Source organism: Ailuropoda melanoleuca, chromosome 2, assembly GCF_002007445.2.
Source record: "Ailuropoda melanoleuca isolate Jingjing chromosome 2, ASM200744v2, whole genome shotgun sequence".
In the NCBI taxonomy this organism is placed as follows: Eukaryota; Metazoa; Chordata; class Mammalia; order Carnivora; family Ursidae; genus Ailuropoda; species Ailuropoda melanoleuca.
The window spans coordinates 63,109,817-63,137,599 of NC_048219.1; the positions used below are offsets into that span (position 1 = coordinate 63,109,817).

The window sequence follows — 27,783 nt, forward strand, 5'->3', positions numbered from 1 at the left end:
CATGGTCTGCTGAAATCAATATCAAGTAAAATGAGGGTTGAGAAATGTCCACTAGAATTATCAACATGGAAGTCATTAGTGACATTGCTCAGTTTCTGTAGAAAGGCTAAATTGCTTTGGGTTGAGAAATGAATGAGAAGTGAGAAGATGATACAACAAGCATAGAAAACTGAGAAATTGGGCTCTGAAGAGGAGGAAAGAAAGGGTGGTGGTGGTGGTTGGAGGGAGATAGAGCTATGGATAGATAGTCTTTTACGATGGGAATGTCTTGAACATGTTTAAATGCTAATATAAAGAAGCCAGAAGGAGAGAGTAGTAGATAGTCAATAGTGGGAGTTCCTGGAAAAGTGGATAGGTTCCTGAGAAAATGAATCCAGAACACCAGTGAAGCAATTTGACTTATATAAGAAGAGGAAAAATACCTCCGTCACTGTAGGAGAACAGAGGAAATAATGAGTAGGAGCAACTACAAATGGTAACATTTGAGGGCAGTTGGGAATTTAGAAATCCTTCACTGAATGAGCCAGTTTGTGAAGAAGGAAAGCAACATCGTTTGACAAGTGAAGAAAACATTTCAAATGGGGATAATGAAAAGGGGAACGATTACCATTATTTTGTTCAATTCTTGTAAATCCTATTTTAGTGTTATGATGTGGCTACTTCTATAAATATGTATATGAATGAAATATCTTATACGGAGTTAAGTTTTGCTTTTTTATTTCCAAAACATTTACTTCCTGGTCTGTACTTTGAGTTTTATAATACATCTTGAAACTGAATGAGAGGCTAGACTACATATTTATATAAATATTTTTCTTCCAAAGAATGTTATGATGTGACTGAACTTAAAATACTTAATGAAAATTATTTTTACAAGGTATCGAAACTGGAACAAGAGCTTCAAAAACAAAGGGAAAGTTCAGCTGAAAAGTTGAGAAAAATGCAGGAGAAATGTGAAGCAGCCACGCATGAAGCAGATCTGAAAAGGCAAAAAGTTATTGAGCTTACTGGTACTGCCAGGTAAAATGAATATGTTAGTTTTTCTTTTTCTTCCTATTTCAACATCAGTAGTTACCTGAATTTCAGTATCAGATAATGTTAAGTGAAGCATTTGCTTAAGGATTTAATTTCTTCACAGCCTGTGTTCTTATTAGCATTTTGTTTGTACTTTTAGATCCTTCTTTATGCTTTTTTTGTATTATAGTTTTTTTATTTTTTTTTAAAGATTTTTATTTATTTATTTGACAGAGATAGAGACAGCCAGCAAGAGAGGTAACACAAGCAGGGGGAGTGGGAGAGGAAAAAGCAGGTTCCCAGCGGAGGAGCCTGATGTGGGGCTCGATCCTAGAACGCTGAGATCACGCCCTGAGCCGAAGGCAAACGCTTAACGACTGAGCCACCCAGGCGCCCCTGTATTATAGTTAATATCCTTTATCCTCCTATTGTATTACAAGTGCTTAAGGCCAAAATAATTTCTGGTTTATTATGGGGTCCTCCCACAACAATTAGCATAGTTCCCTTTACCTCATAGGCACTCAGCAACTGTAGTGTTATATTAAATTGTGACTAGTACTAAAAGTTTTAGGCAAAGGTGTACTCATTGAAAACTTTTATGGTGTCTAATTGTTTATGGGAAAGAGTAACTTAATGGAATACAACAGTGGTTCTGAACCTTAACTGAACATTAAAATTACTTGAGGAGCTTTATTTAAAAAGTACTGATTATTTATTTAAACAGTACTGATGCCTAGGTCTCACCTGTAAGGATTCTGATTTAATTTGGCCGAGCCGAGCCCAGGAGTCAATATTTAATTGGTTAAGAAAGGGACCCATTAGGGGCGCCTGGGTGGCACAGTGTCTAATTGTTTATGGGAAAGAGTAACTTAATGGAATACAACAGTGGTTCTGAACCTTAACTGAACATTAAAATTACTTGAGGAGCTTTATTTAAAAAGTACTGATTATTTATTTAAACAGTACTGATGCCTAGGTCTCACCTGTAAGGATTCTGATTTAATTTGGCCGAGCCGAGCCCAGGAGTCAATATTTAATTGGTTAAGAAAGGGACCCATAAGCTGAAAGCATTCCTCAGCTTCCCAAGACCTCTTATGGTTTGTCAGCAAGAGTTTATGTAATTAATAATACACTCATAATTAGCCCACCATGCTACCAACAGGAGTCAAGAATTAACTTAGGCTCTTGAATTAAAACCATATGTCCCCAGGTTCCCCAGTAAAGATCAGGCGTGTGTATTGAGTAGCAACTTGCTTTTCTAGATGTCAGCTCTCTCAACTGGATCAAGAGGATTGCCCAGTGTTTAAGACTAAGATCACAGTTCTTTTTTTTTTTTTAAGATTTTATTATTATTTTTTTTATTTATTTGAAGGGTTAGAGACAGCCAGCGAGAGAGGGAACAGAAGCAGGGGGAGTGGGAGAGGAAGAAGCAGGCTCATAGTGGAGGCCTGATGTGGGACTCCATCCCATAACGCCGGGATCAGGCCCTGAGCCGAAGGCAGATGCTTAACGACTGCGCCACCCAGGCTCCCCTAAGATCACAGTTCTTTAGACCTTCTATCTTCCATTGACTGGTGTCTCCCACACAACAGCCTCACCACCAGTGTCTACTTGAATAGTTACATAATAACTTTATCCTTGCTTATGCTGGACACCACAGGAAGCTGTGTATTTCCAGGTCAACAGTCATCTCATACTATTCCCCAAACTGATACTAATTCCCCAAAACTTCACCACGTGTACTGTTTCCTTCTCTTAGCTTATCCCAACTTCTGAGAGACTTCTACTCGTCCTCTAGAATTCACAGTCCATCCTGAAAGACATTCTCTATATTCCCTACTTCTTTTCTCTTGCTTTAACAGAAATATTACACTTCCCTGAGAACTTTGCTTCCTGTCCTGCAGCCCTCTAAAGTAAAAATTTTTTTCCCATAGTTCTTGTACCCCACAGGGTTGAGATATGGAATAGTATACTATGTGAACCTCTGTTCTTCGGACCATATCATCCCTCACCGTTGCTGACACCTACAGGCCACGTGATGTACTGTTGCTTCCTCCAATACCACTCCTGTCATCGTTATTCTTGAGGATTTCAGTATCTGTTAGCTGATCCTTCTGAGATGTTAGCTTCTCGTTTTAAAGATTCCTCTCCTCTAATGATCTTGAGTTCTGACATGCCTCAGCCACTCACTCACGTGATTTACTCTGGATCTTATCATTTCTGATATCTCCAGTTTTTCCGTAATCTGAATATTAGGCATCTATACCTCTGTTATCACCTGATTCCCTTTAATACCCCAAATTCAGCAGTGCTTTGATCTCACCAGGACTTAATTCATCAGTTCCACCACTATTTCATTCCTTGATGTCCTCTCCTTTCTTTACCCAGTTTAAATTCTAGTCAGTCATTAAAATCAATGATTTATATCTACTGGCAACTCTCTTACCTCTCTCTTACTTTTTTCTACACAGCACTAAGAATCTAACTCATGCTACTCCATGCTTGCATCTTTAGAGAATCTGGAGGAAAATATAAGCACACTGACCAGTCTTACTTTAAATTCATAATTTCATCCTTAAGTGGCCCCTTAAGGGACCTGCTGCCTGACAATCACATTACTAACTTTTGTAGAAGACTCTTTTATGCTTCGGCCTTTTCTTTCAAAACTCCCAACAATTGCTCTCCAGTCCTTGCTCCCACTGATGATCTTGTTTTCTGTTTCAATTGCTTGTTCCTTTTATTACTTTCACCCTTTGACTTCTAGACAAAACTTCTTCTTGATTATAGCTAACAGGCACATTTAGGAGGAAAAGTAAGTCCCAAATACTAATAAGAAGCTTAGGAGCAAAATGATTAAACTTCATAAGAAAGAAATACCCTAGTTCCATGATATCTTCTCTTCGTGAACCAGGGTTTTTCCAATTTCTCTGGTCCCACTATTGCTTCTTTCCCTTCTGGAACTACAATTTTGTTTTTCTCTCCCAAAAGTTATATTAGTTAAAATATCTGCTTGGATCTGTTTTAAAATTAAAATATCTTCAGATAGAAAGAAAGGAAACTAATTTTTTGAAGCAACTATTAAAAGGTGCTTCTGGTGCTACATGTAAATGTCACTTCATGTAAATGATCCTGACCCTGGTTTCTCAGCTCATATAGCACTTTTTTGATTTCTTGTACTGCCCCTGTTACCATTGGTTTTTTGTTTTTTGTTTGTTTGTTTTTTTTACATTGGTAGAGGCCAGAGAGTCTCAGCCGTCATGTTCGAAAAGTTTAGTATTATGTTTGCATAATCCTTGCTTTGGCTTTATTTCCAATCTCAGAGTTGATTGCTCTCAATAACTCTGCAATAAGACAGTGAAATATTTCTGGGAAAACTGGTGGGTTTAAAGCCTGTTCTAAAATTTTGAAAGTGGAAAAGAAAGTGGAAAACTTTTGCTTTGGATTATTTATATAATAATTAAAATTTTCAAACCCTTAAATATTTATTATATTATACTAATGCCTCATTCACCTAGCATCAAGAAATAATGAGTGTTGCTGTTAAATAAATAAGAGTGGAATTTATCTTTACCAAGTACTGAAACTTTAAAACAAAACAAAAAATTCTTTTTGGTAGAAATTTTCTAAAATATATATTTTCTTTAAATAAAATAAAATATATATTTTCTTGTTATTTAAAATTTTTCTGGTTGTCTCAGGGTTATCATTACATACATCAGCTATTATACCATGCTGAAATATTTAGTAGCACCTCAACAAAATCTTGAAGAGTATAGAGCTCCCTTTTTTTACTAAATGTCTGTAGACTACTGTCCATTTCGAGTTCTTGCATTTTTTTTAATACAATTTTTCTCCAACTTCTTTGCTGACAAGCTGTCATCTCTTGGTACTGTATGCCAACCTCTTTCATTTATTATTTTGTAATTATCTTTTATATCTACTGTAATATAAGAAATTAATTAGTTAAGCTAAAAATCACTTATGTGGAATTTTAGAAATGTAAAAGGGTAATTCACACTTATCTAATAAGCTTCTTAACTTTTTGGACTATGGACATATTTGAGGGTGTGATAAAGAGCTATGGATTATTTTCTGTACATAGAACATATGTATACATAATTTTGCATATTGTTTCAGGAGTTTTATAGTTCTAGAGTTTACTCATGGACATCAGATTAAAAACTTCTTGAACAAATCTACATTTATCTAAGTTGCATTTACAAAAGAAATGTTCCCGCTTGCAAACTCAATTTACTAAATATCAAAGACCTAAAGAACAAGAACAAAAAATGTTGATTCAGAGAGCATCAGTTCTACTCACTATTGAGGCTGACATTAGCACTTGTTTACTTAGTGAATATCACTTTGGAATTACCAACAAATGGACTCAAAACTTTATCTCACTATGTTGATTTGTCTATAGGTAGAAGATCTTCCATGTTGGAATAAGCTCAGGACTGACTGAAAGTTAGTAAACCTGATTCTCTCACTGTTAATAACTATTTGTCTTATTCCAAACCATTCACTCACCTTCCAGTTTACTCATCTGTAAAGCAAGAAAGTTGCACTAGTCTGAGAATCTCTAGTCCCTTGTAAAGCTAAAAGGGGTTAACATAAATAATAAAGGTCTGAATAAAAATAACGGACTTGATTCTCCTATGCGTAGTATGGTCATTATGGTGAATATTTTGATTGCTTGGCTTCCTTATTTTCTGTGTTGCCAATAACAGAAATTCCACATGAATCAGATACCTATCCACAGATGTTCTTGGTATACAAAATTTTTCACAAGCTAACTGTAGTTAGGTTGAAAAGAAGGATAGCCTTGCTAAATATTACCAGGTAGTACAGTTGTGTTTAGTGGTACGTAATTGGTGCAGAATTACAATCTTTTATTTGGAGCATTTTTAATAATATGACCTAAGGGTGACCTAAGATTCTGACTAGACGTTTTGCTGATATTTGCCCTTATATAACTTGCAGGTTTTGTTTAGTCAGAGACAAGTCAGTTGGCTTTTAGGTTTCCAAATTATCGTTTACTACTTGTTTTATTTTTTTGTTTTTAACTAGGCAAGTAAAACTTGAGATGGATCAGTACAAAGAAGAACTCTCTAAAATGGAAAAAGAAATAATGTACCTAAAACGAGATGGAGAAAATAAAGCAATGCATCTCTCTCAGTTAGACATGATCTTAGAACAGACAAAGACAGAACTAGATAAGAAGACAAATTCTGGTAAGCAACAGGTTAGCTGAACCTAGCTGCCTGTATATTTATATTTAAAAAGTGGAATAAATTGAGAATTTGGGTTAGTAGGGCTAGAAGGGACAATGAGTGGTATTTTGCCTCTTGTAGATGAATTAAATTGGATATTCTTAATTATAGTTATTTTCAAATTTTTAATAACAAATGGTTTTTATATAGTTCTAAAATTATTTTTTCCTTTTAACAGTGAAGGAATTAGAAAAATTGCAGCACCACACTGAAACTGAACTAACAGAAGCTTTGCAGAAACGGGAAGCATTAGAGTCTGAACTCCAAAATGCACATGGAGAATTAAAAAGTACTTTAAGACAACTTCAGGAATTGAGAGATGTACTACAGAAGGCTCAGTTATCATTAGAGGAAAAATACAGTACCATAAAGGATCTGACAGCTGAACTTAGGTGCGTTAAATAGTAAGAAATGATACCACAATTACAGGTATTTTATTTTATTCCTCCGACTCCTTGGGTCATACAGCAAAGTTTGCTGTTTAATTCTAGGTGTCTAAATTTCTCAGCTGCCTTTGGCTCGCTGTTGTATATCTCAGTCAGCCTGCTCCATCTAATTCAGCCATTCCTCATGAATAATATTTCTGTCCTTGGTCTTTGGACTGTTTTATTCCGACCCTCTCCTAGATTATATAGTGGTAAAAAATGATTGGGGCAGCATACAGCAGTTGTTAATAGGAAAATAATATTAATAATGACAATGTTTTTTTTGTATTAAGCCCTTATTTTGTGCCAGGATTATGCCAGTGTCTTCCCATATGATCTGACTCATTTCTTCACAATAAACCTATCATATTCATACTACCACCTTTTTATACTTGAGAAAACTGAGGCTTAAGAAAATTAAGATACCCAGAGTCACATAATAAGGTCCAGAGAAGGGAGTTAAACACGTTTGTCCACCTCTAAAATCTGGGTTCTTAGATTAACATTGATAGCATAAAATGCTGTTTCAGCACACATCTGTGGTGAGTGGGAGTGGAGAGGCAGACCAGCACCAAAGTGTGGGAAATAGATTCCGGAAAGGAAAACAGAATTACAAACCAGAATGTGAATTGTGGGATGACAGGATAGAAAGCAGCAAGAGGACCTAGGAACTTAGATGTATTCCATGACTCAGTACAGGACCCCTGTCTCTTTTCTGCCTACAAACTCATTCTTAGTGAATTTCAGATAGCTTTAAATACTGTGTCAGACTTTCAAACACACATCTGTAGTAATGACCTCTAGTACAGCATCTTCAACTTGGCTAAAACAGAACTCTTTTTTTTTTCTTCATAACCCTGCCCTTCCTCCATCTCAGAATCCTGCAGTTGCTCAAACCAGGAATCTGTAAGATTAGTTTTACCTGCCACTCTTTTTTTTTCATCCATCCTATTAGGAACTCATGTCAACTTTATTTCCAAAACATATTCTGAAATCCATTGATTTCTTGGCCTCTTTTCTGTCACCACCTTAGCATAAGCCATCATTATCTCTCACCTGGTCTGTTGCTGTCGTTTCCCTAATGGTCTCCCAGCTTAAATGCCTGACCCTCCCCACTGTCCATTTCAGTTTATGGAGTTAAGTTAATGATTTAAAACATAACAGAAATGGATTTAATTTTATTACTTCAAACATAAATCATATTATATTGTGGCTCTACTTAAGCCTTCCAATGGCTTCTCCAAATATTCAGAATAAAATCCAAGCTCCTTGGGAAATATAAATCGAAACTACAGTGAGATACTGCTTCACACCCTCTCTGATGACCATGAAAAAAATAAAAAACCCCAAAACCGAAAATAACAAGCGTTAGCAATATGTAGAGAAATTGGAACCCTCATACGTTGATGTTGGAAAACTAAAATGATACAATTGCTTGTGGAAAACAGTTTGGCATAGTTAATAAGTTAAATATAGAATTACCATATAATTGATTAATTCTACTCCTAGTTATATACCCAAAAGAATTAAAAACATCATGTTCAAAAAAATCGTGTACAGATGTTCATAGCAGCTCTATTTACAATAGCCGCTAAGTGGAAACAACCCAAATATCCATCAGTTGTTGAATGGATAGGGGAGCCTGGGTGGCTCAGTCGTTAAGCGTCTGCCTTCGGCTCAGGGCGTGATCTCAGAGTCCTGGGATCGAGCTCCACATCAGGCTTTTCCTCTGGGAGCCTGCGTCTTCCCTCTCCCACTCCCACTGCTTGTGTTCCCTCTCTCGCTGGCTGTCTCTCTCTCTGTCAAATAAATAAATAAAATCTTTAAAAAAAAAAAAGTAGTTGAATGGATAAATGAATGGATAAACACAATGTGTTATATCCATATAGGGAATATTATTCAGCCATAAAAAGGAATAAAGTACTGATATCTGCTACAACATAGATGAACCTTGAAAATAGTAGGCTAAATGCAATAAACCAGATATGTGTTGTGTAATTCCATTTATATGAAATATCCAGAATTAGCAAATACATAAAGATAGAAAGCAGATTAACGGTTGCTGGGAACTAGAGGGTGGGACAATAGAAAATAACTGCAGATGGGTGTGAAATTTTTATTTGGAGTAATGAATAAGTACTGGAAATAGTGGTGATGATTAGACAACATTATGAATTTACTTAATGTAACTGAACTGTACACTTTAAAGTGGTTAAAATGGTAAATGGTTAAAATGGTAAATATTATATGTATTTTACCACAATTAAAAAATAAAATCCAGGGGCACCTGGGTGGCACAGTCGTTAAGCTTCTGCCTTCGGCTCAGGGCATGATCCCAGCGTTATGGGATCGAGCCCCATATCAGGCTCCTCTGCTATGAGCCTGCTTTCCTCTCCCACTCCCCCTGCTTGTGTTCCCTCTCTCACTGGCTGTCTCTCTCTCTAATAAATAAATAAAATCTTTAAAAATAAAATAAAATAAAATCCAAGCTCCTTATCATGGAATACAAAGCCCTACATGACAGGGTTCCTGTCTGTTTCTCTAGCCTCATTTCATACTGTTACCTTTTCTCCTAGCTTTTTTTTGGTACTTCAAGCTTAGTAAATTTTTCCTGTCTTTTGACTTTGCTGTAGCTGTTTCTTTGGCCTGAAATAATGGTTGAATGGCCAACTTCTTGCCCTTCATATTACCTCAGAGGTCCCTTTTCTGACCACCTCCTCTCAAGTAGCCACCCAAGCACTATCTCATCACTGTCTTTGATGCTCTAACATAGCACTTCATATTTTCTTGTTGTTTATTATTTATAGTCTGTCTTCTCTACTGGACCTATTAGAATGTATGCTCCATGTGATGAAGGACAACATCTTGTTGACTATTAAATTCACAGTACATAGAACCCTGATGTATAGGAAGCTTCCAATAAATATTTGCTAAATGGTTAAGTGAATGAATGGATGAAAGAAGTAAAAATAGGGGCGCCTGGGTGGCTCAGTCCTTAAGTGTCTGCCTTCAGCTCAGGTCATGATCCCAGGGTCCTGGGATCGAGTCCCGCATCAGCAGGGAGTCTGCTTCTCCCTCTCCCACTCCCTCTGCTTGTATTCCCTCTCTTGCTGTCTCTCTCTGTCAAATAAATAAATCTTTAAAAAAAAAAAAAGGAGTAAAAATGAAATCTTAAATTCTAGCTAATAGCTGAATTTTTGGAAGCTCAGCTATTCACTTACACAACAATTATCTTCAGAATTCATTTCATAATAACTTACTAGTGTAGCCTTATATTTTATAGCTCCTGAGACTTTAAAAAAATATTTTATTTATTTATTTGTTTACTTATATAGTTATTTATTTTAGAGAGAACGTGAGCAGGGGGAGGAGCAGAGGGAGAGGGACAAGCAGACTCTGTGCTGAGTGCAGAGCCTAATGTGGGGCTTGATCCCATAACCCTGGAGATCTTGACCTGAGCCTAAATCAAGAGTTGGTCACTCAACTGACTGAGCCACCCAGGCACCCCTAACTGTTGAGACTTTTAAGAGAATAGTAAACAGTTCATTAAAAAAAGCTCACAACCTGCTTTTTAAAATCACTACCTTTGTTCAATATTGTTCATATTTAAGTTTGAAAAACCATATGAAGATTTTCAAGATCAACAACATTTTAAGCCTTTGTCATATCAGAACATAGAGTTCCAAATTAAAATTCTTTGATTGCATTCTCTGAGTGGTAGAAGTCTTAAAGTTGTGTCAGTATTAAGCATTTTTATAATATAAAATTATAAATAAGTCAAGGTTTTTGGAGAGGTAGAGTTTATAAAAAATGTTTCTATATTAGACTTCAGTACTTAACTATATGTAAGGCATCATTTGAGTAAAATTCCCATGAGAAACACAGTGGTCATTTACTGAGCTGTGGATAGCAGAGATACCAACCATGAGATAAATGCCTCATTCAATTGTAATAAACTCACAGCTGTTATATAGAAACGACTTTCAAATGCTCCCCTGATCTGTAAATGAAAAATATGGACATATTTTTAAAATTCTTATACTGATTCAGTTTTATATCCTGGGAGTACTTTAACATTTAGCTTAAATTGTCTACAGTAGTAGTGTTTGAGTTAACTTTTGCCTTTTGAGAATACTCTTTTATAGTAACTATTGATACCAGTCATTTTCTTTATACAGTATTTCTTTAATTTGAGCCCTTTCAAATAATTGCATGAATTTTATCACTTTTAACTTACAAGAAGTTAACCCAATTGACTTAATTTTTTAAAACTATAATACTTCTACTATTTGCTTTGATCTTTTCCCTTTGATAAATTGCAGAGAATGCAAGATGGAGAATGAAGATAAAAAGCAAGAACTCCTTGAAATGGATCAGGCACTTAAGGAGAGAAATTGGGAACTAAAGCAAAGAGCAGCTCAAGTTGGTTTTCTTAATTATATTTAATGAAATTTTCTGTTAAGGTACAATCATGCAGGGTTTCAGAGATCACCACTTTTTGGTAAAATGGACCCTTTTAAAGCATATATGTTTTTCTGTGCACGTTAATATTTTAAAAATTAGAGATATGTCATCTTTCTTCATCTTGCTATTTTTATAGCAAGTCAAATTTTGATGAATGAAGGTTAGCATAGTATCTGAACCTTTTGATCTCTTACCTTATTGCGTTTCATAAAACAGCGGGATTAAAGGAGTTCCTTTAATTGTGTGTTTGTTGGAGGAACAAAACTATTCAAAAGGCATCTTTATTTCTTAGACCAGTTTTAGGTTCACAGGGAAATTGAGCAGAAGATACAGAGATTTCCCATATACACCTTGCTACCATAAATGCACAGCCTTCCCCATTATCAACATTCCCCAACCTAAGTGGTACATTTGATGATAGCTGATGAACCTACACATTATAATCATCCAAACTTCATAATTTACATTATGATTCACTCTTGGTGTGTACATACTGTGGATTTAGACAAATGTTTAATGACATGTATCCATCATCATGGTATCATCCAGGGTATTTTCCCTGCCCTAAAAATTTTCTGTGCTCCACCTAGCATCTTTCTTCCTCTTCCCCCAACCCTAGCGACCACTGGTCTTTTTATTGTCTCCATCATTTTGCCTTTTCCAGAACGTCATATAGTTGAAATCACATAGTACATAGTCTTTTCATATTGGCTTCTTTCACTTAGTAATATTCATTTAAGTTTCCTCCATATCTTTTTGTTGCTTGATAGCTCATTTCTTTTAGCACTGGATAATATTCCATTGTCTAGATGTACTACAGTTTACTTATCCATTTACCTACTGAAAGGCATCTTGGTTGCTTCCAAGTTTTGACAATTAAATGAATAAAGCTGCTACAAACATCTGTGTGCAGGTTTTTGTGTGGATATAAGTTTTCAACTCCTTTTGGTAATTACCAAGGGGCATGATTGCTGGATCATATGGTAAGAGTATGTTTAGTTTTATAAGACACTTCCAAACTGTGTTCCCAAATGGCTTGTACCATTTTGCATTCTTACCAGCAGTGAATGTGAATTCCTGTTGCTCCACATCCTGACTAGCATCTGGTGTTGTCAGTGTTTTAGATTTTGGCCGTTCTAATCAGTGTGTAGTGGTATCTCCTGGTTAATTTGCACTCTTCAGATGACATGTGATATGGAGGGTATTTTCTTGTGCTTATTTTCTATCTGTATATCTTTTTTTGGTGAGGTGTCTGTTACAGTCTTTGGCTCATTTTTTAATTGAGTTGTTTGTTTTCTTATTGTTGAATTTTAAGAGTTCTTTGTATATTTTGGATACAAGTCCTTTTTCAGATGTGTCTTTTGCAAATATTTTCTTCCAGTTTGTGGCTTTTTTTTTTAAAAGATTTTATTTATTTATTTGACAGAGATAGAGACAGCCAGAGAGAGAGGGAACACAAGCGGGGGGAGTGGGAAAGGAAGAAGCAGGCTCATAGCCGGAGGAGCCTGATGTGGGGCCCGATCCCATAACGCTGGGATCACGCCCTGAGCCGAAGGCAGACGCTTAACCGCTGTGCCACCCAGGCGCCCCTCCAGTTTGTGGCTTTTATTCACAATCTTTTGACATTGGCTTTTACAGAGCAGAACTTTTAAATTTTAATGACATCCAGCTTATTAATTATTTCTTTCATGAATTTTGCCTTTGTCTTTCTACCTAAAAGTCATCATCCAAGGTCATCCAAGGTTTTCCCCTATGTTATCTTCTAGAAGTTTTATAGTTTTGCAAGTTGCATCTAGGTCTTTGATCCATTTTGAGTTAATTTTTATGAAGGGTATGGTGCAGGTTCATTTTTTTGCATGTTATTGTCCATTTATTCCAGCACCATTTGTTGAAAAGACTGTCTTTTCTCCATTGTATTGCCTTTGCTCCTTTGTCAAAGGTTATTTAATATATTTAGCTTCTGTATTCTATTCTGTACAATTATCTATTCACCTGTGTTTTTGCCAGTACCACAGTCTGTTTACTATATCTTTTTTAGTGTCTTGAAGTCAGGTAATGTCACTCTTCCAACTTTGTTCTTCAGTATCATGTAGGATATTCTGGGTGTTTTGCCTCTCCGTGTAAGCTTTAGAATCAGTTTGTCAATATCCAGAAATTAACTTGCTGGAATTTTGATTGGAATTGCCTTGAATGTATGGATTTAGTTGGAAAGACCTGACATCTTGAATCTTAACAATATTGAGTCTTCCTATCCGTGAACATGGACTATCTCTCTATTTATTTAATTCTTTGATTTCTTTCATTGGAGTTTTGTAGTTTCTCTTTATAGATCTTGTATATATTTAGCTAGATTTATACCTAAGTATTTTGTTTTTGGGGGTGCTAATATAAATCATATTATGTTTTTAATTTCAAATTCCTCTTGTTTATTGCTGGTATATAGGAAAGTGACTGACTTTTGTGTACTCCTTGTATCCTGCAATCCTGCTATAATCATTTATTAGTTCTAGGAATTATTTTATCAGATCTTTCGGATTTTCTACCTAGTTGATTATGTCATCTATAAACAAACATAGTTTTGTATTCCTTCCTAATATGTATATCTTTTATTTCTTTTTCTTGTCTTATTGCATTAGTTAGGACTGCTAGAACAGTGTTGGAAAGCAGTAGTAAGAGAGAATATCCTTGCCTTGTATCTGACCTTAGTGGGAACGCTTTGAGTTTCTCACCATTAAGTATGGTGCTAGCTGTTTCTATAGATGTTCTTTATTAAATTGAGGAAGTTCCCCCTCTATTCTTTGTTTACTGAGAGTTTTTATCATAAATGTGTGTTAAAATGTCTTTGTCTGGTAATACTGGCCTCATAGAATGAGTTAGAAAATATTCCTCTGCTTCTATTTTCTGAATTGGGTTGCAGAAAGTTGGTATAATTTCTTTCTTAGATATTTGGTAGAATTCACCAGTGAGCCCATCTGGACCTGCAGCTTTCTGTTTGGGAAAGTTATTAATCGTGAATTTCTTTAAGAGATATTAGCTTATTTAGATTGTCTCTTCCTTTGTGAGTTTTGGAAGATGATGTCTTTTAAGTAGTTGGTCTGTTTCATTAGTTTTATTAAATTTGTGGTCAGAGAGTTGTTAAAATATTCCTTATTATCCTTTTAATATCTGTGAGAGTTACGGTAATGTCTTCCTTTCATTTCTGATATTAGTAATTTGTGTCCTCTCTTTTTTTTTCTTAGTGTGGCTAGAAGTGTATTGATTTTATTGATCTCTTCAAGAATCAGCTTTTGGTTTTGTTGATTTTCTCTGTTGATGTCCTAATTTTAATTTTACTGATTTCTGCTTTAGTTTTTATTATTTCTTTCCTTCTGCTTACTTTGGATTTAATTTCTTCTTTTTCTAGTGTCCCAAAGTGGAAGCTTTAGTGATTGACTTCAGATCTTTCTTCTTTTCTAATATATGCATTCAGTGCTGTACATTTTCCTCCAAACACTGCTTTTGCTGCATTCCACAATTTTTGTTATGTTGCATTGTATTTAACAGCTCTTATTTAGCATAAAATGAAGTCTAAATCATTTATTTTTTGGACATCATTGTATTTTTTCTTTAAGTTTGTATAATACATATGAGGCTTAAGATTTAGTATTAATAAGCAATGAATGTTTTTCTCATTTTGTAAAATAACTTGAGGTGAGCTTATGTTTCAGTTATACCTACTGTAAACAATTTTAAAACACATTCCAAGCACACAACTTTTCACATTAGAATAAAGTTGAGTAATAGTATAATGTTACTTCTGTATTTAGGTTACACATTTGGATATGACTATTCGTGAGCACAGGGGAGAAATGGAACAGAAAATAATTAAATTAGAGGGTACTCTGGAGAAATCAGAATTGGAACTTAAAGAATGCAACAAACAGGTAAATTATTTAAAATTACATATTTTATATTGTTTTTAAAAATAACTCCTTGACTGTAAGCATCTATTTCTTATTCACATAATATGGCTTTTTACAGAATACATACAATAAAAATACTACATAATTTTAATCACCTGTACATGGTACTTTAAATTCATTTTTCTCCTCTTAATTTTTCCCCGGTTTTATTGACATATAAATGACAGAAATTGCATATATTTGAGGTGTACAACATGTTTTGATATACATATACACTATGAAGTAATTGTCACAGTCAAGCTAATTAACATATCCATCACCTCAATTATTTTAATTATTTATTTTTGCTGAGAATGCTTAAGACCTATTCTCTTAGCAAATTTCAAGTATACAATACAGTATTACTAACTATAGTCAGAATTTACTCATTCTGTATAACTGAAACCTTATATGCTTTGACCAACATTTCCTCATTTTCCTCACTCCCTAGCCCCAGATGATTATCCTCTTAATGTTATTTGGAATGTAGTTTTTCTTGTCTTTTGTGCCCACATATTTATCATCATGTGCGCATGTTTGAATATGTATAAAATATCTCTGGAAGGATTTGTAATTCTCTTAACTGTGGTAGCCTCTAAGAAAGGAACACAGTGGGAAGAGAATTTTGTTTTCGCTAACTATATTTTTCACCTCTTGCACATATTACCTATAAAACTACTTGTGAGGTCATGTAACATCTGTTGTTTTAATAAACTCTAATTTTCCTTTCTTATACACGTGATTGAGACTTTTATTTCTTTTAGTATATTTTAGGTATACAAATAAGCATCTTGTTAAGCATGAGAATTCTGGTGTTAATGTCTAAGTTATGATGGTCTTAAGAAAAACACATTTTTATATTTTGCTATTGTATATATGTGTGTTTAAAGCTTGACTTACTTGGACTGCAGTTATGATTAAAGAACTAGTTTCCCTTAGTTGTATTAATATTGCTCTGTTTAAAATTCAGATAGAAAGTTTGAATGAAAAATTACAATATTCCAAAGAACAGCTTCGAGAAAAAGAGTTTATAATGCTACAAAATGAACAGGAGATAAGTCAACTGAAAAAAGAAAATGAACGAACACAACAAAAGATGAGAGAAATGGAAAGCGTAAGCAAATTATTTTCTGCCTACGGAACAGAGTAATATTATCTAAAAAGTGATATAAATCTTTGTTTTAAACTGGTTGGTTTTAAAATATAGAAACTGTGCCATAAGTATATTTAGGCTAATTGTGTCAGATAATTATTTGTTTCTTTGATCTTTTTAAATATTTTACTCTAATGTTCCAATTATGGGCAAAGGCACCATCTTACTTTTCTTTATATTGCCTACAGGCATTGGCATGGTGTCTCTCACATAGTAAACCTACAATATGTGCTTACTTGGTCAACAAATATTTATTGAGAACCTACTATGTAATAGAGCTGGAGATACAGATATTAATAAGATACACTCGTTTGTCCTTGAGGAACTCCATCCAGAGAATGAATGAACAGATAATAATTGTACATTATTGAGACCAAATACATTGAATTAGTTGCCAGATGAATTTTGATGACTTTATATTATCAGTTTGCATGTGTGTTGATTGGTGAACCCATTCTACCCCCTTGCCCTTTTAAAAAGTGAATTTGCTTCTAAGAGCTCTCATACATGTAACTTTTTTTGTTTTTAAATACTATACTCAACTTTAAAACTTCACATATAGCTCTTAATTGTGTTTGATTATCTGTCTGTTCCAGTAGGATATAAAATCCATAAGGGTAGCCACTTTGTCTCCTTTGTTCAGTCCTAAGTCCTCAATACCTAAAACAGCACATTGTAAGCATGAATAAATATTTGTTGACTTATATACATAATTTAAGCAGGGTCTGTGAGAGCAAGTTTGGGCCCCAGGGAAAAGAAAATGACTATTGGCCCAGTCATTTCATGTTCTCTAACAAAGGCTGACTAAAAATATTTACATGAGATTTACACTGATACATAATACAGTTGGACCCAAGGTCCCCATTCCAGACATCAGAGTCCTAATGATTTGTACTCATTTCTTTCCTTCTTATCAGCTCTAAAGTCAATTACCTACCTTCTAATCTCCCTCACCAAGCTAATTTAGAACTAACTTACTTTTCACTGATTTTTTTTTTCTCTAAGAAAACAATACTTTACTAGGGATTTAACTCAGTAATGTAGAGATGTTTCAGAAAGAGTAGCAGTCCCAGTGACAAATTTTACTTTTCCAGAGAATAAGGTCATGACCTTAACCCTTAAACATGTGGCTTAATGGTGGATTTTGGTTATTCATGCTAATATAGCCTCCATCGTGAGATGGATAATCAGATATTAGCTTCTTTTGTCTCTTTATATTATTATGTGTTCTGCCATATTGTAGTCATAATGATAAAGGATTATACAGCTTGCATATTAGTCATGCAAAATATACCAGTTAGTCCCAGATTTATTATAGTACATTTTCTTATTAAAAAGGAAAAGAAACATTTTCTGAGTATCAGTTTCACAGTGGATGATATTGTATTAAATTTTATAGAGATTGAGTTGGGTTGAGGGAAATCACTTAATAAAAGAGAAATCAGAATGAGAAATAGGTTATCTATATCATTTCATTTGAAACCTACAGATATCTTGTGTATTTCAGGTTGTGAAAGAACAGGAACAGTATATTGCAACTCAGTACAAGGAGGCCATAGATAGGGAGCAAGAATTAAGGCTAACTCGGGAGCAGATGCAGAACTCTCATGCAGGATTGTTGGAGGCTCATCGTCAACAAGTCCAAGCACAGAGAGAAGTAGAAAGGCTCTCAAGTGAACTGGAGGAAATAAAGCAACTCTCTAAAGAAAAAGTAATCCTATTCTACATAATTTTACCTTACTAAAAATCTATAAAATTTTAGCATTTACTTTTTTAAACTGTAGATTATATTAACTGTTACACACACTGAATGTACTTAATGCTACTGAATTTAACACTTAAAACTGGTTAAAGTGGTAAAGTTTATGTTGTGTTTATTTTTCTAAAATTTTAAGAAGAAAAATGTTATATTTAGTGTAGCCTAGTAATATAAATAGGAAGACCTTCAGAACTGAGTTTTGGACAAACTAATTAGTTTTCAATCAATTGAGTTACAAAGTACTTTTAGATTTTTAGGTGAGTTTAAACTATCATTTGAAGAAAAAAACAAAGCTAATCTTTTTTGAGTAAAATTTTTACCTTTGTAGTTACTGTTATAAGTGAAACTGACAATCTAAATTTATAACTGTTATGAAATCTATAGTCCAGAACCCTTAGGGAGAGAAAATGCTTTTAATAGCAAGAACAATAATATAAGTTGTATTTCCCCAGTATTTGGTAGAAGGTTAACAACTTTGCTTAAAAATACTTCGATTGATATGCTTGAGTTAATTACTTAGGCTGAGAAAAATGTATTTATTGGTGTTTCAGAAAAGTGCCTGTGAGTCTTCTGCTTTTTATTATGGTTTCTAATATAGTATAGGAATTGCATTTAAGTAACTTTACATTTAATTTTGGTAAACTTAATGCCTTTATTCACATATCTAGTTGGTTAGACTAATAATATATAAGGGGGGGTGCCTGGGTGGCTCAGTTGGTTAAGCATCTGCCCTGGGCTCAGGTCATGTTGGCGACAATGTGAGAAAGGGAACCCTCTTACACTGTTGGTGGGAATGCAAACTGGTGCAGCCACTCTGGAAAACAGCATGGAGATTCCTTAAAAAGTTGAAAATAGGGGTGCCTGGGTGGCACAGCGGTTAAGTGTCTGCCTTAGGCTCAGGGCGTGATCCCGGCGTTGTGGGATCGAGCCCCACATCAGGCTCTTTCGCTATGAGCCTGCTTCTTCCTCTTCCACTCCCCCTGCTTGTGTTCCCTCTCTCCCTGGCTGTCTCTATCTCTGTCAAATAAATAAATAAAATCTTTAAAAAAAAATAAAGTTGAAAATAGAGCTACCCTACGACCTAGCAATTGCACTACCAACTTTTTACCCCAATGATACAAATGTAGTGATCCAAAGGGGTACCTGCACCCCAATGTTTATAGCAGCAATGTCCACAATTGCCAAACTATGGAAAGAGCCCGAATGTCCATTGACAGATGACTGGATAAAGAAAATGTTATATTTTTATGCAATGGAATACTACTCAGCCATCAAAAATGAAATCTTGCCATTTGCAACAATGTGGATGGAACTAGAGGGTATTATGCTAACTAAATGAAATAAGTCAATCAGAGAAAGATAATTATCATATGATCTCACCGATTTGTGGACTTTTAAGAAACAAAACAAAGGATCATAGGGGAAGAGAGGAAAAAATAAAGCAAGATGAAACCAGAGAGTGAGACAAACCATAGAGACTCTTAATTATAGGAAACAAACTGAGCGTAGCTGGAGGGGAGGAAGGGGTAACTGGGTGATGGACATTAAGGAGGGCACATGATGTAATGAGCACTGGGTATTATATAAGACTGACCTCTACCTCTGAAACCAGTAATACATTATATATGTTAATTGAATTTAAGTTAAATGGGAAAAAAGTGACTTTTTTTTCTTTTCCAAGTTTCATTTAAATTCAAGCTAGTTTCAGGTGTAGAATTTAGTGATTCAGCACTTACATACAGCACCCAGTGCTCATCACAAGTGCCCTTCTTAGTCCCCATCACCTGTTTAACCCATCCTCCCATCTACCTCCCTTCTGGTAACCATCAGTTCTCTATAGTTAAGAGTCTGTTTCTTGGTTTTCCTCTCTTTCCCCCCAACCCATGTTCATTTATTTTGTTTTTTAAATTACACATATGAGTGAAATCATATGGTATTTGTCTTTCTCTGACTTATTTCACTTAGCATAATTCTCTCTAGCTCAATCCACGTCATTGCAAATAGCAAGATTTTCTTCTTTTTTATGGCTGAGTAATATTCCATTGTATATATATACTACATCTTCTTTATCCATTTATCAGTTGATGGACATTTGGGCTCTTTCCATAATTTGGCTATTGTAGGTTAATAGTGATATGTCAGGGTGCATGTATCCCTTTGAATTAGTATTTTTGTATCCTGTGGGTAAATATCAAGTAGTGCAATTGCTGGATCCTCAGGTAGTTCTATTTTTACCTTTTTGAGGAACCTCCATACTGTTTTCCAGAGTGGCTGCACCAGTTTGCATTCCCACCAACACTGTAAGAGGATTCCCCTTTCTCTGCATCCTTGTTTCTTTTGTTATTTTTGGCCATTTTGAGGTAGTATCTCATTGTAGTTTTGATTTGTTAAAATGATAGTTTAAAATAAAATATTTTGACTCCAAACTCTAAATATATATTCATGTGTAAATCTTTTAATTTAGGACCAAATCTTGTTTTTTGTGTGTGTATGTGTAGGGTCTTTGATTAGAATTCCACCTAATCTTTTTGCATTAACTATACTCCTATTCCCTCATCTATTGTTTCCAATTTTGGTTTCTTTAAAGTAGAAGAAGAATTAAAAGACATTTGTAAATCAATTAGAATATAACATCTCTTATATTTTACATAGGGTTCCCCACAATATTTTACAACTGCTTTTGACTGCTTCTAATTGGGTAAAAAATGTTTATGACTCATTCATTAAGCTGTCTCAAAGCATTTAACTTTCTTATAAAATCTTTCTTTTTGCATGTATATTTCCTCAGTGTTCATACATGATGTATATTAGAATTGCATAATTATAATCACAAGCACAACTTGCATAAACAGGTTTGGTTAAATGCAAAACTGACTTTTTAAAAAAAGATCTTATTTATTTGAGAGAGAGAGTGTGTGTGCGCACTCCCCAGTGGGGGGGGGGGAAGGGCAGAGGGGGAAATAGACTCCCTGCTGAGTGGCGAGCCTGGCAACATGGAGCTCAATCCCAGGACCCTGGGATCACAACCTGAGCCAAAGGCAGGTGCTTAACTGACTGAGCCACCTAGGTGCCCCACAACTGATTCTTGATAAGCAAACAGTGCATCTGGTGAACAAAATGCACAGGCAAGCCTTAAAGTAGACTTACCGCCAAAGTTCAACATGCTGTAGTTATTAGTTTGTTTTACAGAATGCATTTGTTAGTGACCTATTATATTATGATAAATAATATACTAATACAGTCCCATTCGTAGTCTCTTAAATGTCTAGATTTTATAGTATACCATTTAATAACTTAACTTTGTGTATGAGCACTTATATGGTATTATAAAAGATTAAAATACTTCCATAAATGCATGTGATTGGTTTAGCTATAATAACCAAATAAACAACCTTTTCTTAATACGTCATTTTTAAGGAAGCTCACGGACACCATTTAGCTGAAGAACTGGGGGCTTCTCAAGTACGTGAAGCTCATTTAGAAGCAAGAATGCAAGCAGAAATCAAGAAATTGTCAACAGAAGTAGAATCTCTCAAAGAAGCTTATCATCTGGAGGTAAAGAAAAATGTAATTTGTTCCAGTACTCCCTGCTAAAGTGGACTGAACTATCTCAACAAAAATATAAGTCTAGCTTCTAAATGTTCATTATAGAATAACTCATTGTGGTCTTCATTTCTGGTAGCTTAATATGACTTCACTTCATATCCAGTGAGCTAATACACTGTGGGGTTAAGAGCTTAAATTCTTGAGGCAGGCAGTCTGGTTCCAAATCTCAGTTTATCACTTATGTGACCTTGAGCAATTAACATCTCTATCTAAAATGGGCATAATAATCATATGTACCTCCTAGAACTGGATTAACTGGATTAAATGAATATAGTTAAAGTTCTTAGACCAGAGGCTGGTTCATCATCATCATCATCATGTTATAAAATAGCACTTGCCAAAACTAACTGATGAGATACTTAGTAAACAACATAAGCAGTTTCGTGTGATATGAATCTATAATGCTTTGCAATTTCCACCATTTGTTCTGATAGTAAAAGAGGTAAAATTAGAACCTGATAACTTTTTATCTACTAGTATTTCCTGAGCCTTTATAGAAATGAACACTGTTATCAATTAGAAAAGCATTTCTTGTCTTTTTAAAAACTGCATCTGAAGATAGCTAAGATGTATGTATTAGACCTAAATAAATTACTTATGGAGTTCTAATAAAGCATTTTTCTGTATAAGAAGGGTTACAACTACATTTATATTAAACGCCTTTCAAAGGAGTTGGGACTATCTTTGTGAGGGTTGGTAGAGCTTGTAGTCACCATGTCTTACTTAAATGCATTTTGATTCAGATCTGTTTGAAAACATTGTGTCTGCCAAACAAAACATATTTGCAAGCTGAATCCAGTTAGCAGGCTAAGAGATTTCAGTCCTTGTTCTTTAAAGACAAATGGAATGCTATTGGATTCAGCATAGTTATTTAATAAATAAATATTAGCTACTCAACCAAGTGACCATCAGTAATAACTAGTCCAGCTCAAGTGTTTACCAGCAAGTATTCTTTGCACTTTTATTATGTAGTTTCTCTTCTATTTTTATTTATTATCCAGTTTTTTACTTTGTTTTGTAAGCCCTCTGACATTATAAGCAGGTAGTTCATGAATTATATGAATTATAAAAATAGGTTTTACTATTGCTGTTTAATATTTGGTACTGTTTTATACCTATGATATAAAAATTTGTGATATGTTTTTATCCTCTTTGGTACTTGACAGAGATTTATTTTTAAAGCATGTATGTTGTTTGAATATAAAAATGAGGGAATAGGGGTGCCTGGCTGGCTCAGCTGATAAAGTGTGTGACTCTTGGTCTTAGGGTCATGAGTTCGAGCCCCACATTGGGCATGGAGCCTACATTAAAATAAATTTAAAAAAAAAAATGAGGGAATAAGTCATTAAAGTAACAGAGTTAGTAAAAAGGATCAACAGTTTTCAACAGCATTTTAAAAATTACAGGTTTCAGAATTGTCAGAAAAAGCCCTGATATATTTTTTAAAGATTTTATTTATCTATTTTTATGAGAGAGAGAGAAAGAGAGCACAAGCTGGGGGAGTGGCAGGCAGAGGGAGAAGGAGAAACAGACTCCCTGTCTAACAGTGAACCCGATGCAGGACTAGATCCCAGGACCCCAGGATCATGACCTGAGCTGAAGGCAGATGCCCAACTGACTGAGCCACCCAGGTGCCCCCCTGATATTTTTGATAAGAAATAGATTTTTAAAAAGTTTTTATTATGGAAAATTTTGAAAGAGTGGTATAAATCTTCCTGTATTTATTATTCAACTTTAGCAATTATCAACTTGTGGCCAATGTGATTTCATCTATAAGTATGTTGACCATTTCTTTTTAAAAGGGAATAAATACTTTTGAGAATGAAAAAGGGTGCTGTTTGTAACACCAGGACACCAGGCATTAAAACCTGGTCAATCTTAAGCAAACTGGGAAGTACGATCACCATATCTTTAACCTCACTCACTTCCCTTCCCCTACATATCTCATTCTATTTTGAAGCAAATCCCAGACATTATTATTTCATCAGTAAACATTTCAGTAAGTATCTCTAAAAGATGAGGGCTATTTTTTAAAAACATAACCACAGTACTATTATCATACCTAAAAATTGACAGTAATTCCTTAATATTACAAATAACTCATCACATTTTCCCAGTTGTCACAAAATGTCTGTATAGTTAAATGGTTCAAATCAGGATCAAAAAACAGACCATTGTATGTGGTTAACTGTTCTTAGGTAAATTCAAGATCATAGGTTTCTTCTTCCCCTTTTTTCTTCTAATAGGTTATTTGTTGAGAAATCAGATATTTGTACCTATAAACAGAAATTTACTTCAGTATACATGGAAGTGAAAAGTATTAGAATGTTTTTGGAACCAACTCCACACTATTTTTTTCCTTTTCTTTTTCAATTTTGGGGCTGTGTAGATGATTTCACATCAAGAGAACCATGCAAAGTGGAAGATTTCTGCTGACTCTCAAAAGACTTCTGTTCAGCAACTAAATGAACAGTTAGAGAAGGCAAAACTGGAATTAGAAGAAGCTCAGGACACTGTAAGCAATTTGCATCAACAAGTCCAAGACAGGAATGAAGTAATTGAAGCTACAAATGAAGCATTACTTATTAAAGTAAGTAAACATATAAAAGTACATAAAACACATCAATGAAAAAGTACATTATAACTTATTTTCCCTGTCCTTCTAGTTTATAAAGGAAAATATGACCAAATGTTGACCAGTTTGAATAAAAAGCATTTTATTTAGAAGACACTGGATGTGGGAATTATGAATATGATGTATATCATATTACCATAGAAGAAATAATTTATAAATGTTCAAACACAAACTTACAGTTTTTAAAATTTATTTGTATTTTTTTGGTAAGAACGTTTAAGTTTTACTGTCTTAGCAAATTTCAGTTATACGATACCTGTATTACCAACTGTAGTCACCATGTTATACATTAGACCCCCAGACCTTATTCATTTTTTAGCTAAAAGTTTGTACTGTTTTACTAACCTCTCACTGTTTCCCCCACTGCCTAGCAACCCCTTTTCTATGTGCTCTTTCTGAGTTTGATTCTCTCTCTTTTTTTAATTCTTAAAAAAAAGAACTATTTGTCTTTCTCTGTTTAATTAGCATAATGCCCTCAAGGTCCATCCATGTTGTCACAAATAGCAAGATGTCCTTTCTCATGGCTGAATAATAGTCCATTGTGTGTATGTATACACCACATCTTTATCCATTCATCTGTTGACAAACACTTGGGTTGTTTGCTTATCTTGGCTATAATGCTGCCATGATTGAATCTGGGAATACATATATCTCTTTGGTATCCTGTATTAATTCCCTTTGTGTATATACCCAAAACTGCTGTTGCAGGATGATATGGTAGTTCTAATTTTAATTTTTTGTAGAACTTCCATACTGTTTTCCACAGTGGCTATCCCAATTTACATTCCCACCAACAGTGCACAAAAGTTCCCTTGTCTCCACACCTACACCAACACTTGTTTTCTCTGGGTTTTTGGAGGTTTTGGGTTGTTTTGTTTTTGATACTAGCCATTCTCACAGGTGTGAGGTAATATCTCATTGTGGTTTTGATTTGCATTTCCCTGATGATGAGTGATGTTGAGCACCTTTTCCTGTACTTGCTGCCCATCTGTATGTCTTCTTTGGAAAAATATCTATTCAGTTCCTCTGCCGGTTTTTAATTGTATTGTTTGGGTTTTGAGTTGTATGAATTCTTTATGTATTTCAGATATTCACCCTTTATCAGATGTATGATTTGCAAATACTTTCTCCCATTCTGTAGGTTACCTTTTCATTTTATTGATAGTTTACACTGTTGTGCAGAAGCTTTTTAGTTGAATATAGTCCCCTTTTGTTTTTATTTGCTTTCATTGCCCTTGCTTTTGTGTCAGATCCAAAAAAATTATTGCCAAGCTTGACGTGAAGTACCTTAACCCCTATTTTTTCTTCTAGGAGATTTATGGTTTCAGATCTTAAGTGTTTCCTCCATTTGGAGTAGATTTTTTTGTATGGTGTAAGATAGTGATTCAGTTTCATCCTTTTGCATCTGACTGTCCAGTTTTCCCAGCACCATTTATACAGATACTGTCCTTTCCCCATTGTGTATTCTTGGCTCCTTTGTCATAAATTAACTTGCTATATATGCATGGGCTTATTCCTGGACTATCTGTTCTGTTCCATTGATCTATGTATCCATTTCTATACCAGTACTATACTGTATTTATTACTAAAGCTTTGTAATATGGATTGAAATGAAAAAGTGTGATGCCTCCAGCTTTGTTCTTTTTTCTTAAGATTACTTGAGGTATTTGGGGTCTTTTCTGGTTCCATACAGATTTTAGGATTGTTCTATTTCTTTGAAAAATGGCATTGAGGGGCGCCTGGGTGGCACAGCGGTTAAGTGTCTGCCTTCAGCTCAGGGCGTGATCCCGGCGTTATGGGATTGAGCCCCACATCAGGCTCTTCTGCTATGAGCCTGCTTCTTCCTCTCCCACTCCCCCTGCTTGTGTTCCCTCTCTCTCTGGCTGTCTCTATCTCTGTCGAATAAATAAAAAATAAAATCCTTAAAAAAAAAAAATGGCATTGGAATTTGGATGGGGATTGAATTGAATCTGTAGACTGCTTTGGGTAGTATATTGATTTTATATCCTACAGTTTTACTGAATTCACTTATTCTAACAATTTTTTGATGGAGTTTTTAGTGTTTTCTATATATAATATGTTATCTGCAAATACAGCTGCTTTCCAATTTGGATACTTTTTTTTTNTTTGGTTTTTTTTTTTTTTTTTTTTTTTTTTTTTTTAAGAGGGAGAGAGAAGGGAGTGGAGAGGCAGAAGGAAAGGGAGAGAGAGAATCCTAAGCAGGCTCCATGCCCAGTGCGGAGCCTGACACAGGGCTCGATCTCACAACCCTGAGATCATACCTGAGCCGAAATCAAGACTCAGACACGTAACTGACTGAGCAACACAGGTGCCCCTTTTATTTTTTTTTCTTGACTGATTGCTTTGGGTAGGACTTCCAGTACTATGTTGAATAAAACTGGCAAGAGTATTCCCGGTCTAACAGGATGTTGAATTTTTTCAGATGTTTTTTCTGCATCTATTGAGAGGATCATAAAATTTTTATCCTTCATTTTGTTAATGTGGTGTATCACACTGATTTTTTTTTGCAGATAGTGAACTTAACCATCCTTACATCTATGGAATTAATCCTACCTGATCATGGTGTATGATTGTTGAATTCAGCTTTTCATCTATTTTGTTGAGGAATTTTGCATCTATATTCATCGAGGATACTGGCCTCTACTTTTCTTGTGGCTTCCCTGTCTAGTTTGGTATCAGGGTAACACTGGCCTCATAAAATGAGTTTGGAAGGGTTCCCTTCTCTTCTGGTTTGTTGTTGTTTTTTTTTTGTTTTGTTTTATTTTGTTTTTTTGTTTTTTGAAAGAGTTTGAGAAGGGTTAGTATTAATTCTTCCTTAAATGTTTGTTAGAATTCGTAATGAAGTCTTCTGGTCCTGGACTTTTGTTTCTTTGGAAGTTTTTGATTACTGATCCAGTTTCCTTATTATTAATTGGCTTGTTCAGATACTCTATTTTTTCATGATTTTCTTGGTAGGTTTTATGTTTCTCGGAATTTATCTGTTTCTTAAGTCTTAATATCAGTCTGTAATGATTTTTTGTATTTCTTTGGTAGCAGTTGAACTGTCTCCTCCTTCATTTCTGATTTTATTTGGGCCCTTTTTTCCCTTGGTAAATCTAGCTAAATATTTGTGCATTTTGTTTATCTTTTTAAAAGCCCTCTTCTCAGTTTCATTGATCTTTTCTTTTTAAAGATTTTATTTATTTACTTAGAGAGAGAGAGATCACATAGACAGAGGGAGAAGGAGAAGCAGACTTGCCACTAAGCAGAGAGCCAGATATGGGGCTCGATCTTAGAACCCTGAGATCATGACCCTAGCTGAAGGCAGATGCTTAACCAACTGAGCCACCCAGATGCCCCAGTTTTATTCATCTTTTCTGTTGTCTTTTTAGTCTCTATTTCTGCTCTGATCTTTATTATTTCCCCTTCTCCTAACTTTGGGCTTAGTTTGTTGTTCTTTTCCTAGTTCCTTATAAAGTGTGAAGTTAGGTTTATTTGCAATCTTCTTGTTTT

The 27,783-nt window shown here is 34.8% G+C and overlaps 1 protein-coding gene across 9 annotated transcripts in view; it reads left to right on the forward strand.

Annotated features, from left to right (window-relative positions):
* CCDC18 (coiled-coil domain containing 18) overlaps positions 1-27,783 on the forward strand; it is a 108,622-nt gene that overhangs the window by 61,116 nt on the left and 19,723 nt on the right. For 7 of the 9 annotated variants that reach the window (XM_034653917.1, XM_034653914.1, XM_034653916.1 and 4 more), the window contains 9 exons: positions 878-1,020; positions 6,085-6,248; positions 6,466-6,679; positions 11,035-11,134; positions 14,983-15,099; positions 16,088-16,231; positions 17,778-17,981; positions 21,447-21,584; positions 24,025-24,225. In XM_034653917.1, coding sequence (XP_034509808.1) covers positions 878-1,020; positions 6,085-6,248; positions 6,466-6,679; positions 11,035-11,134; positions 14,983-15,099; positions 16,088-16,231; positions 17,778-17,981; positions 21,447-21,584; positions 24,025-24,225 — 1,425 coding nt within the window. The remainder of the gene's footprint in view (positions 1-877; positions 1,021-6,084; positions 6,249-6,465; positions 6,680-11,034; positions 11,135-14,982; positions 15,100-16,087; positions 16,232-17,777; positions 17,982-21,446; positions 21,585-24,024; positions 24,226-27,783) is intronic. The other 2 variants (XM_034653919.1, XM_034653921.1) reach the window with 2 other exon arrangements.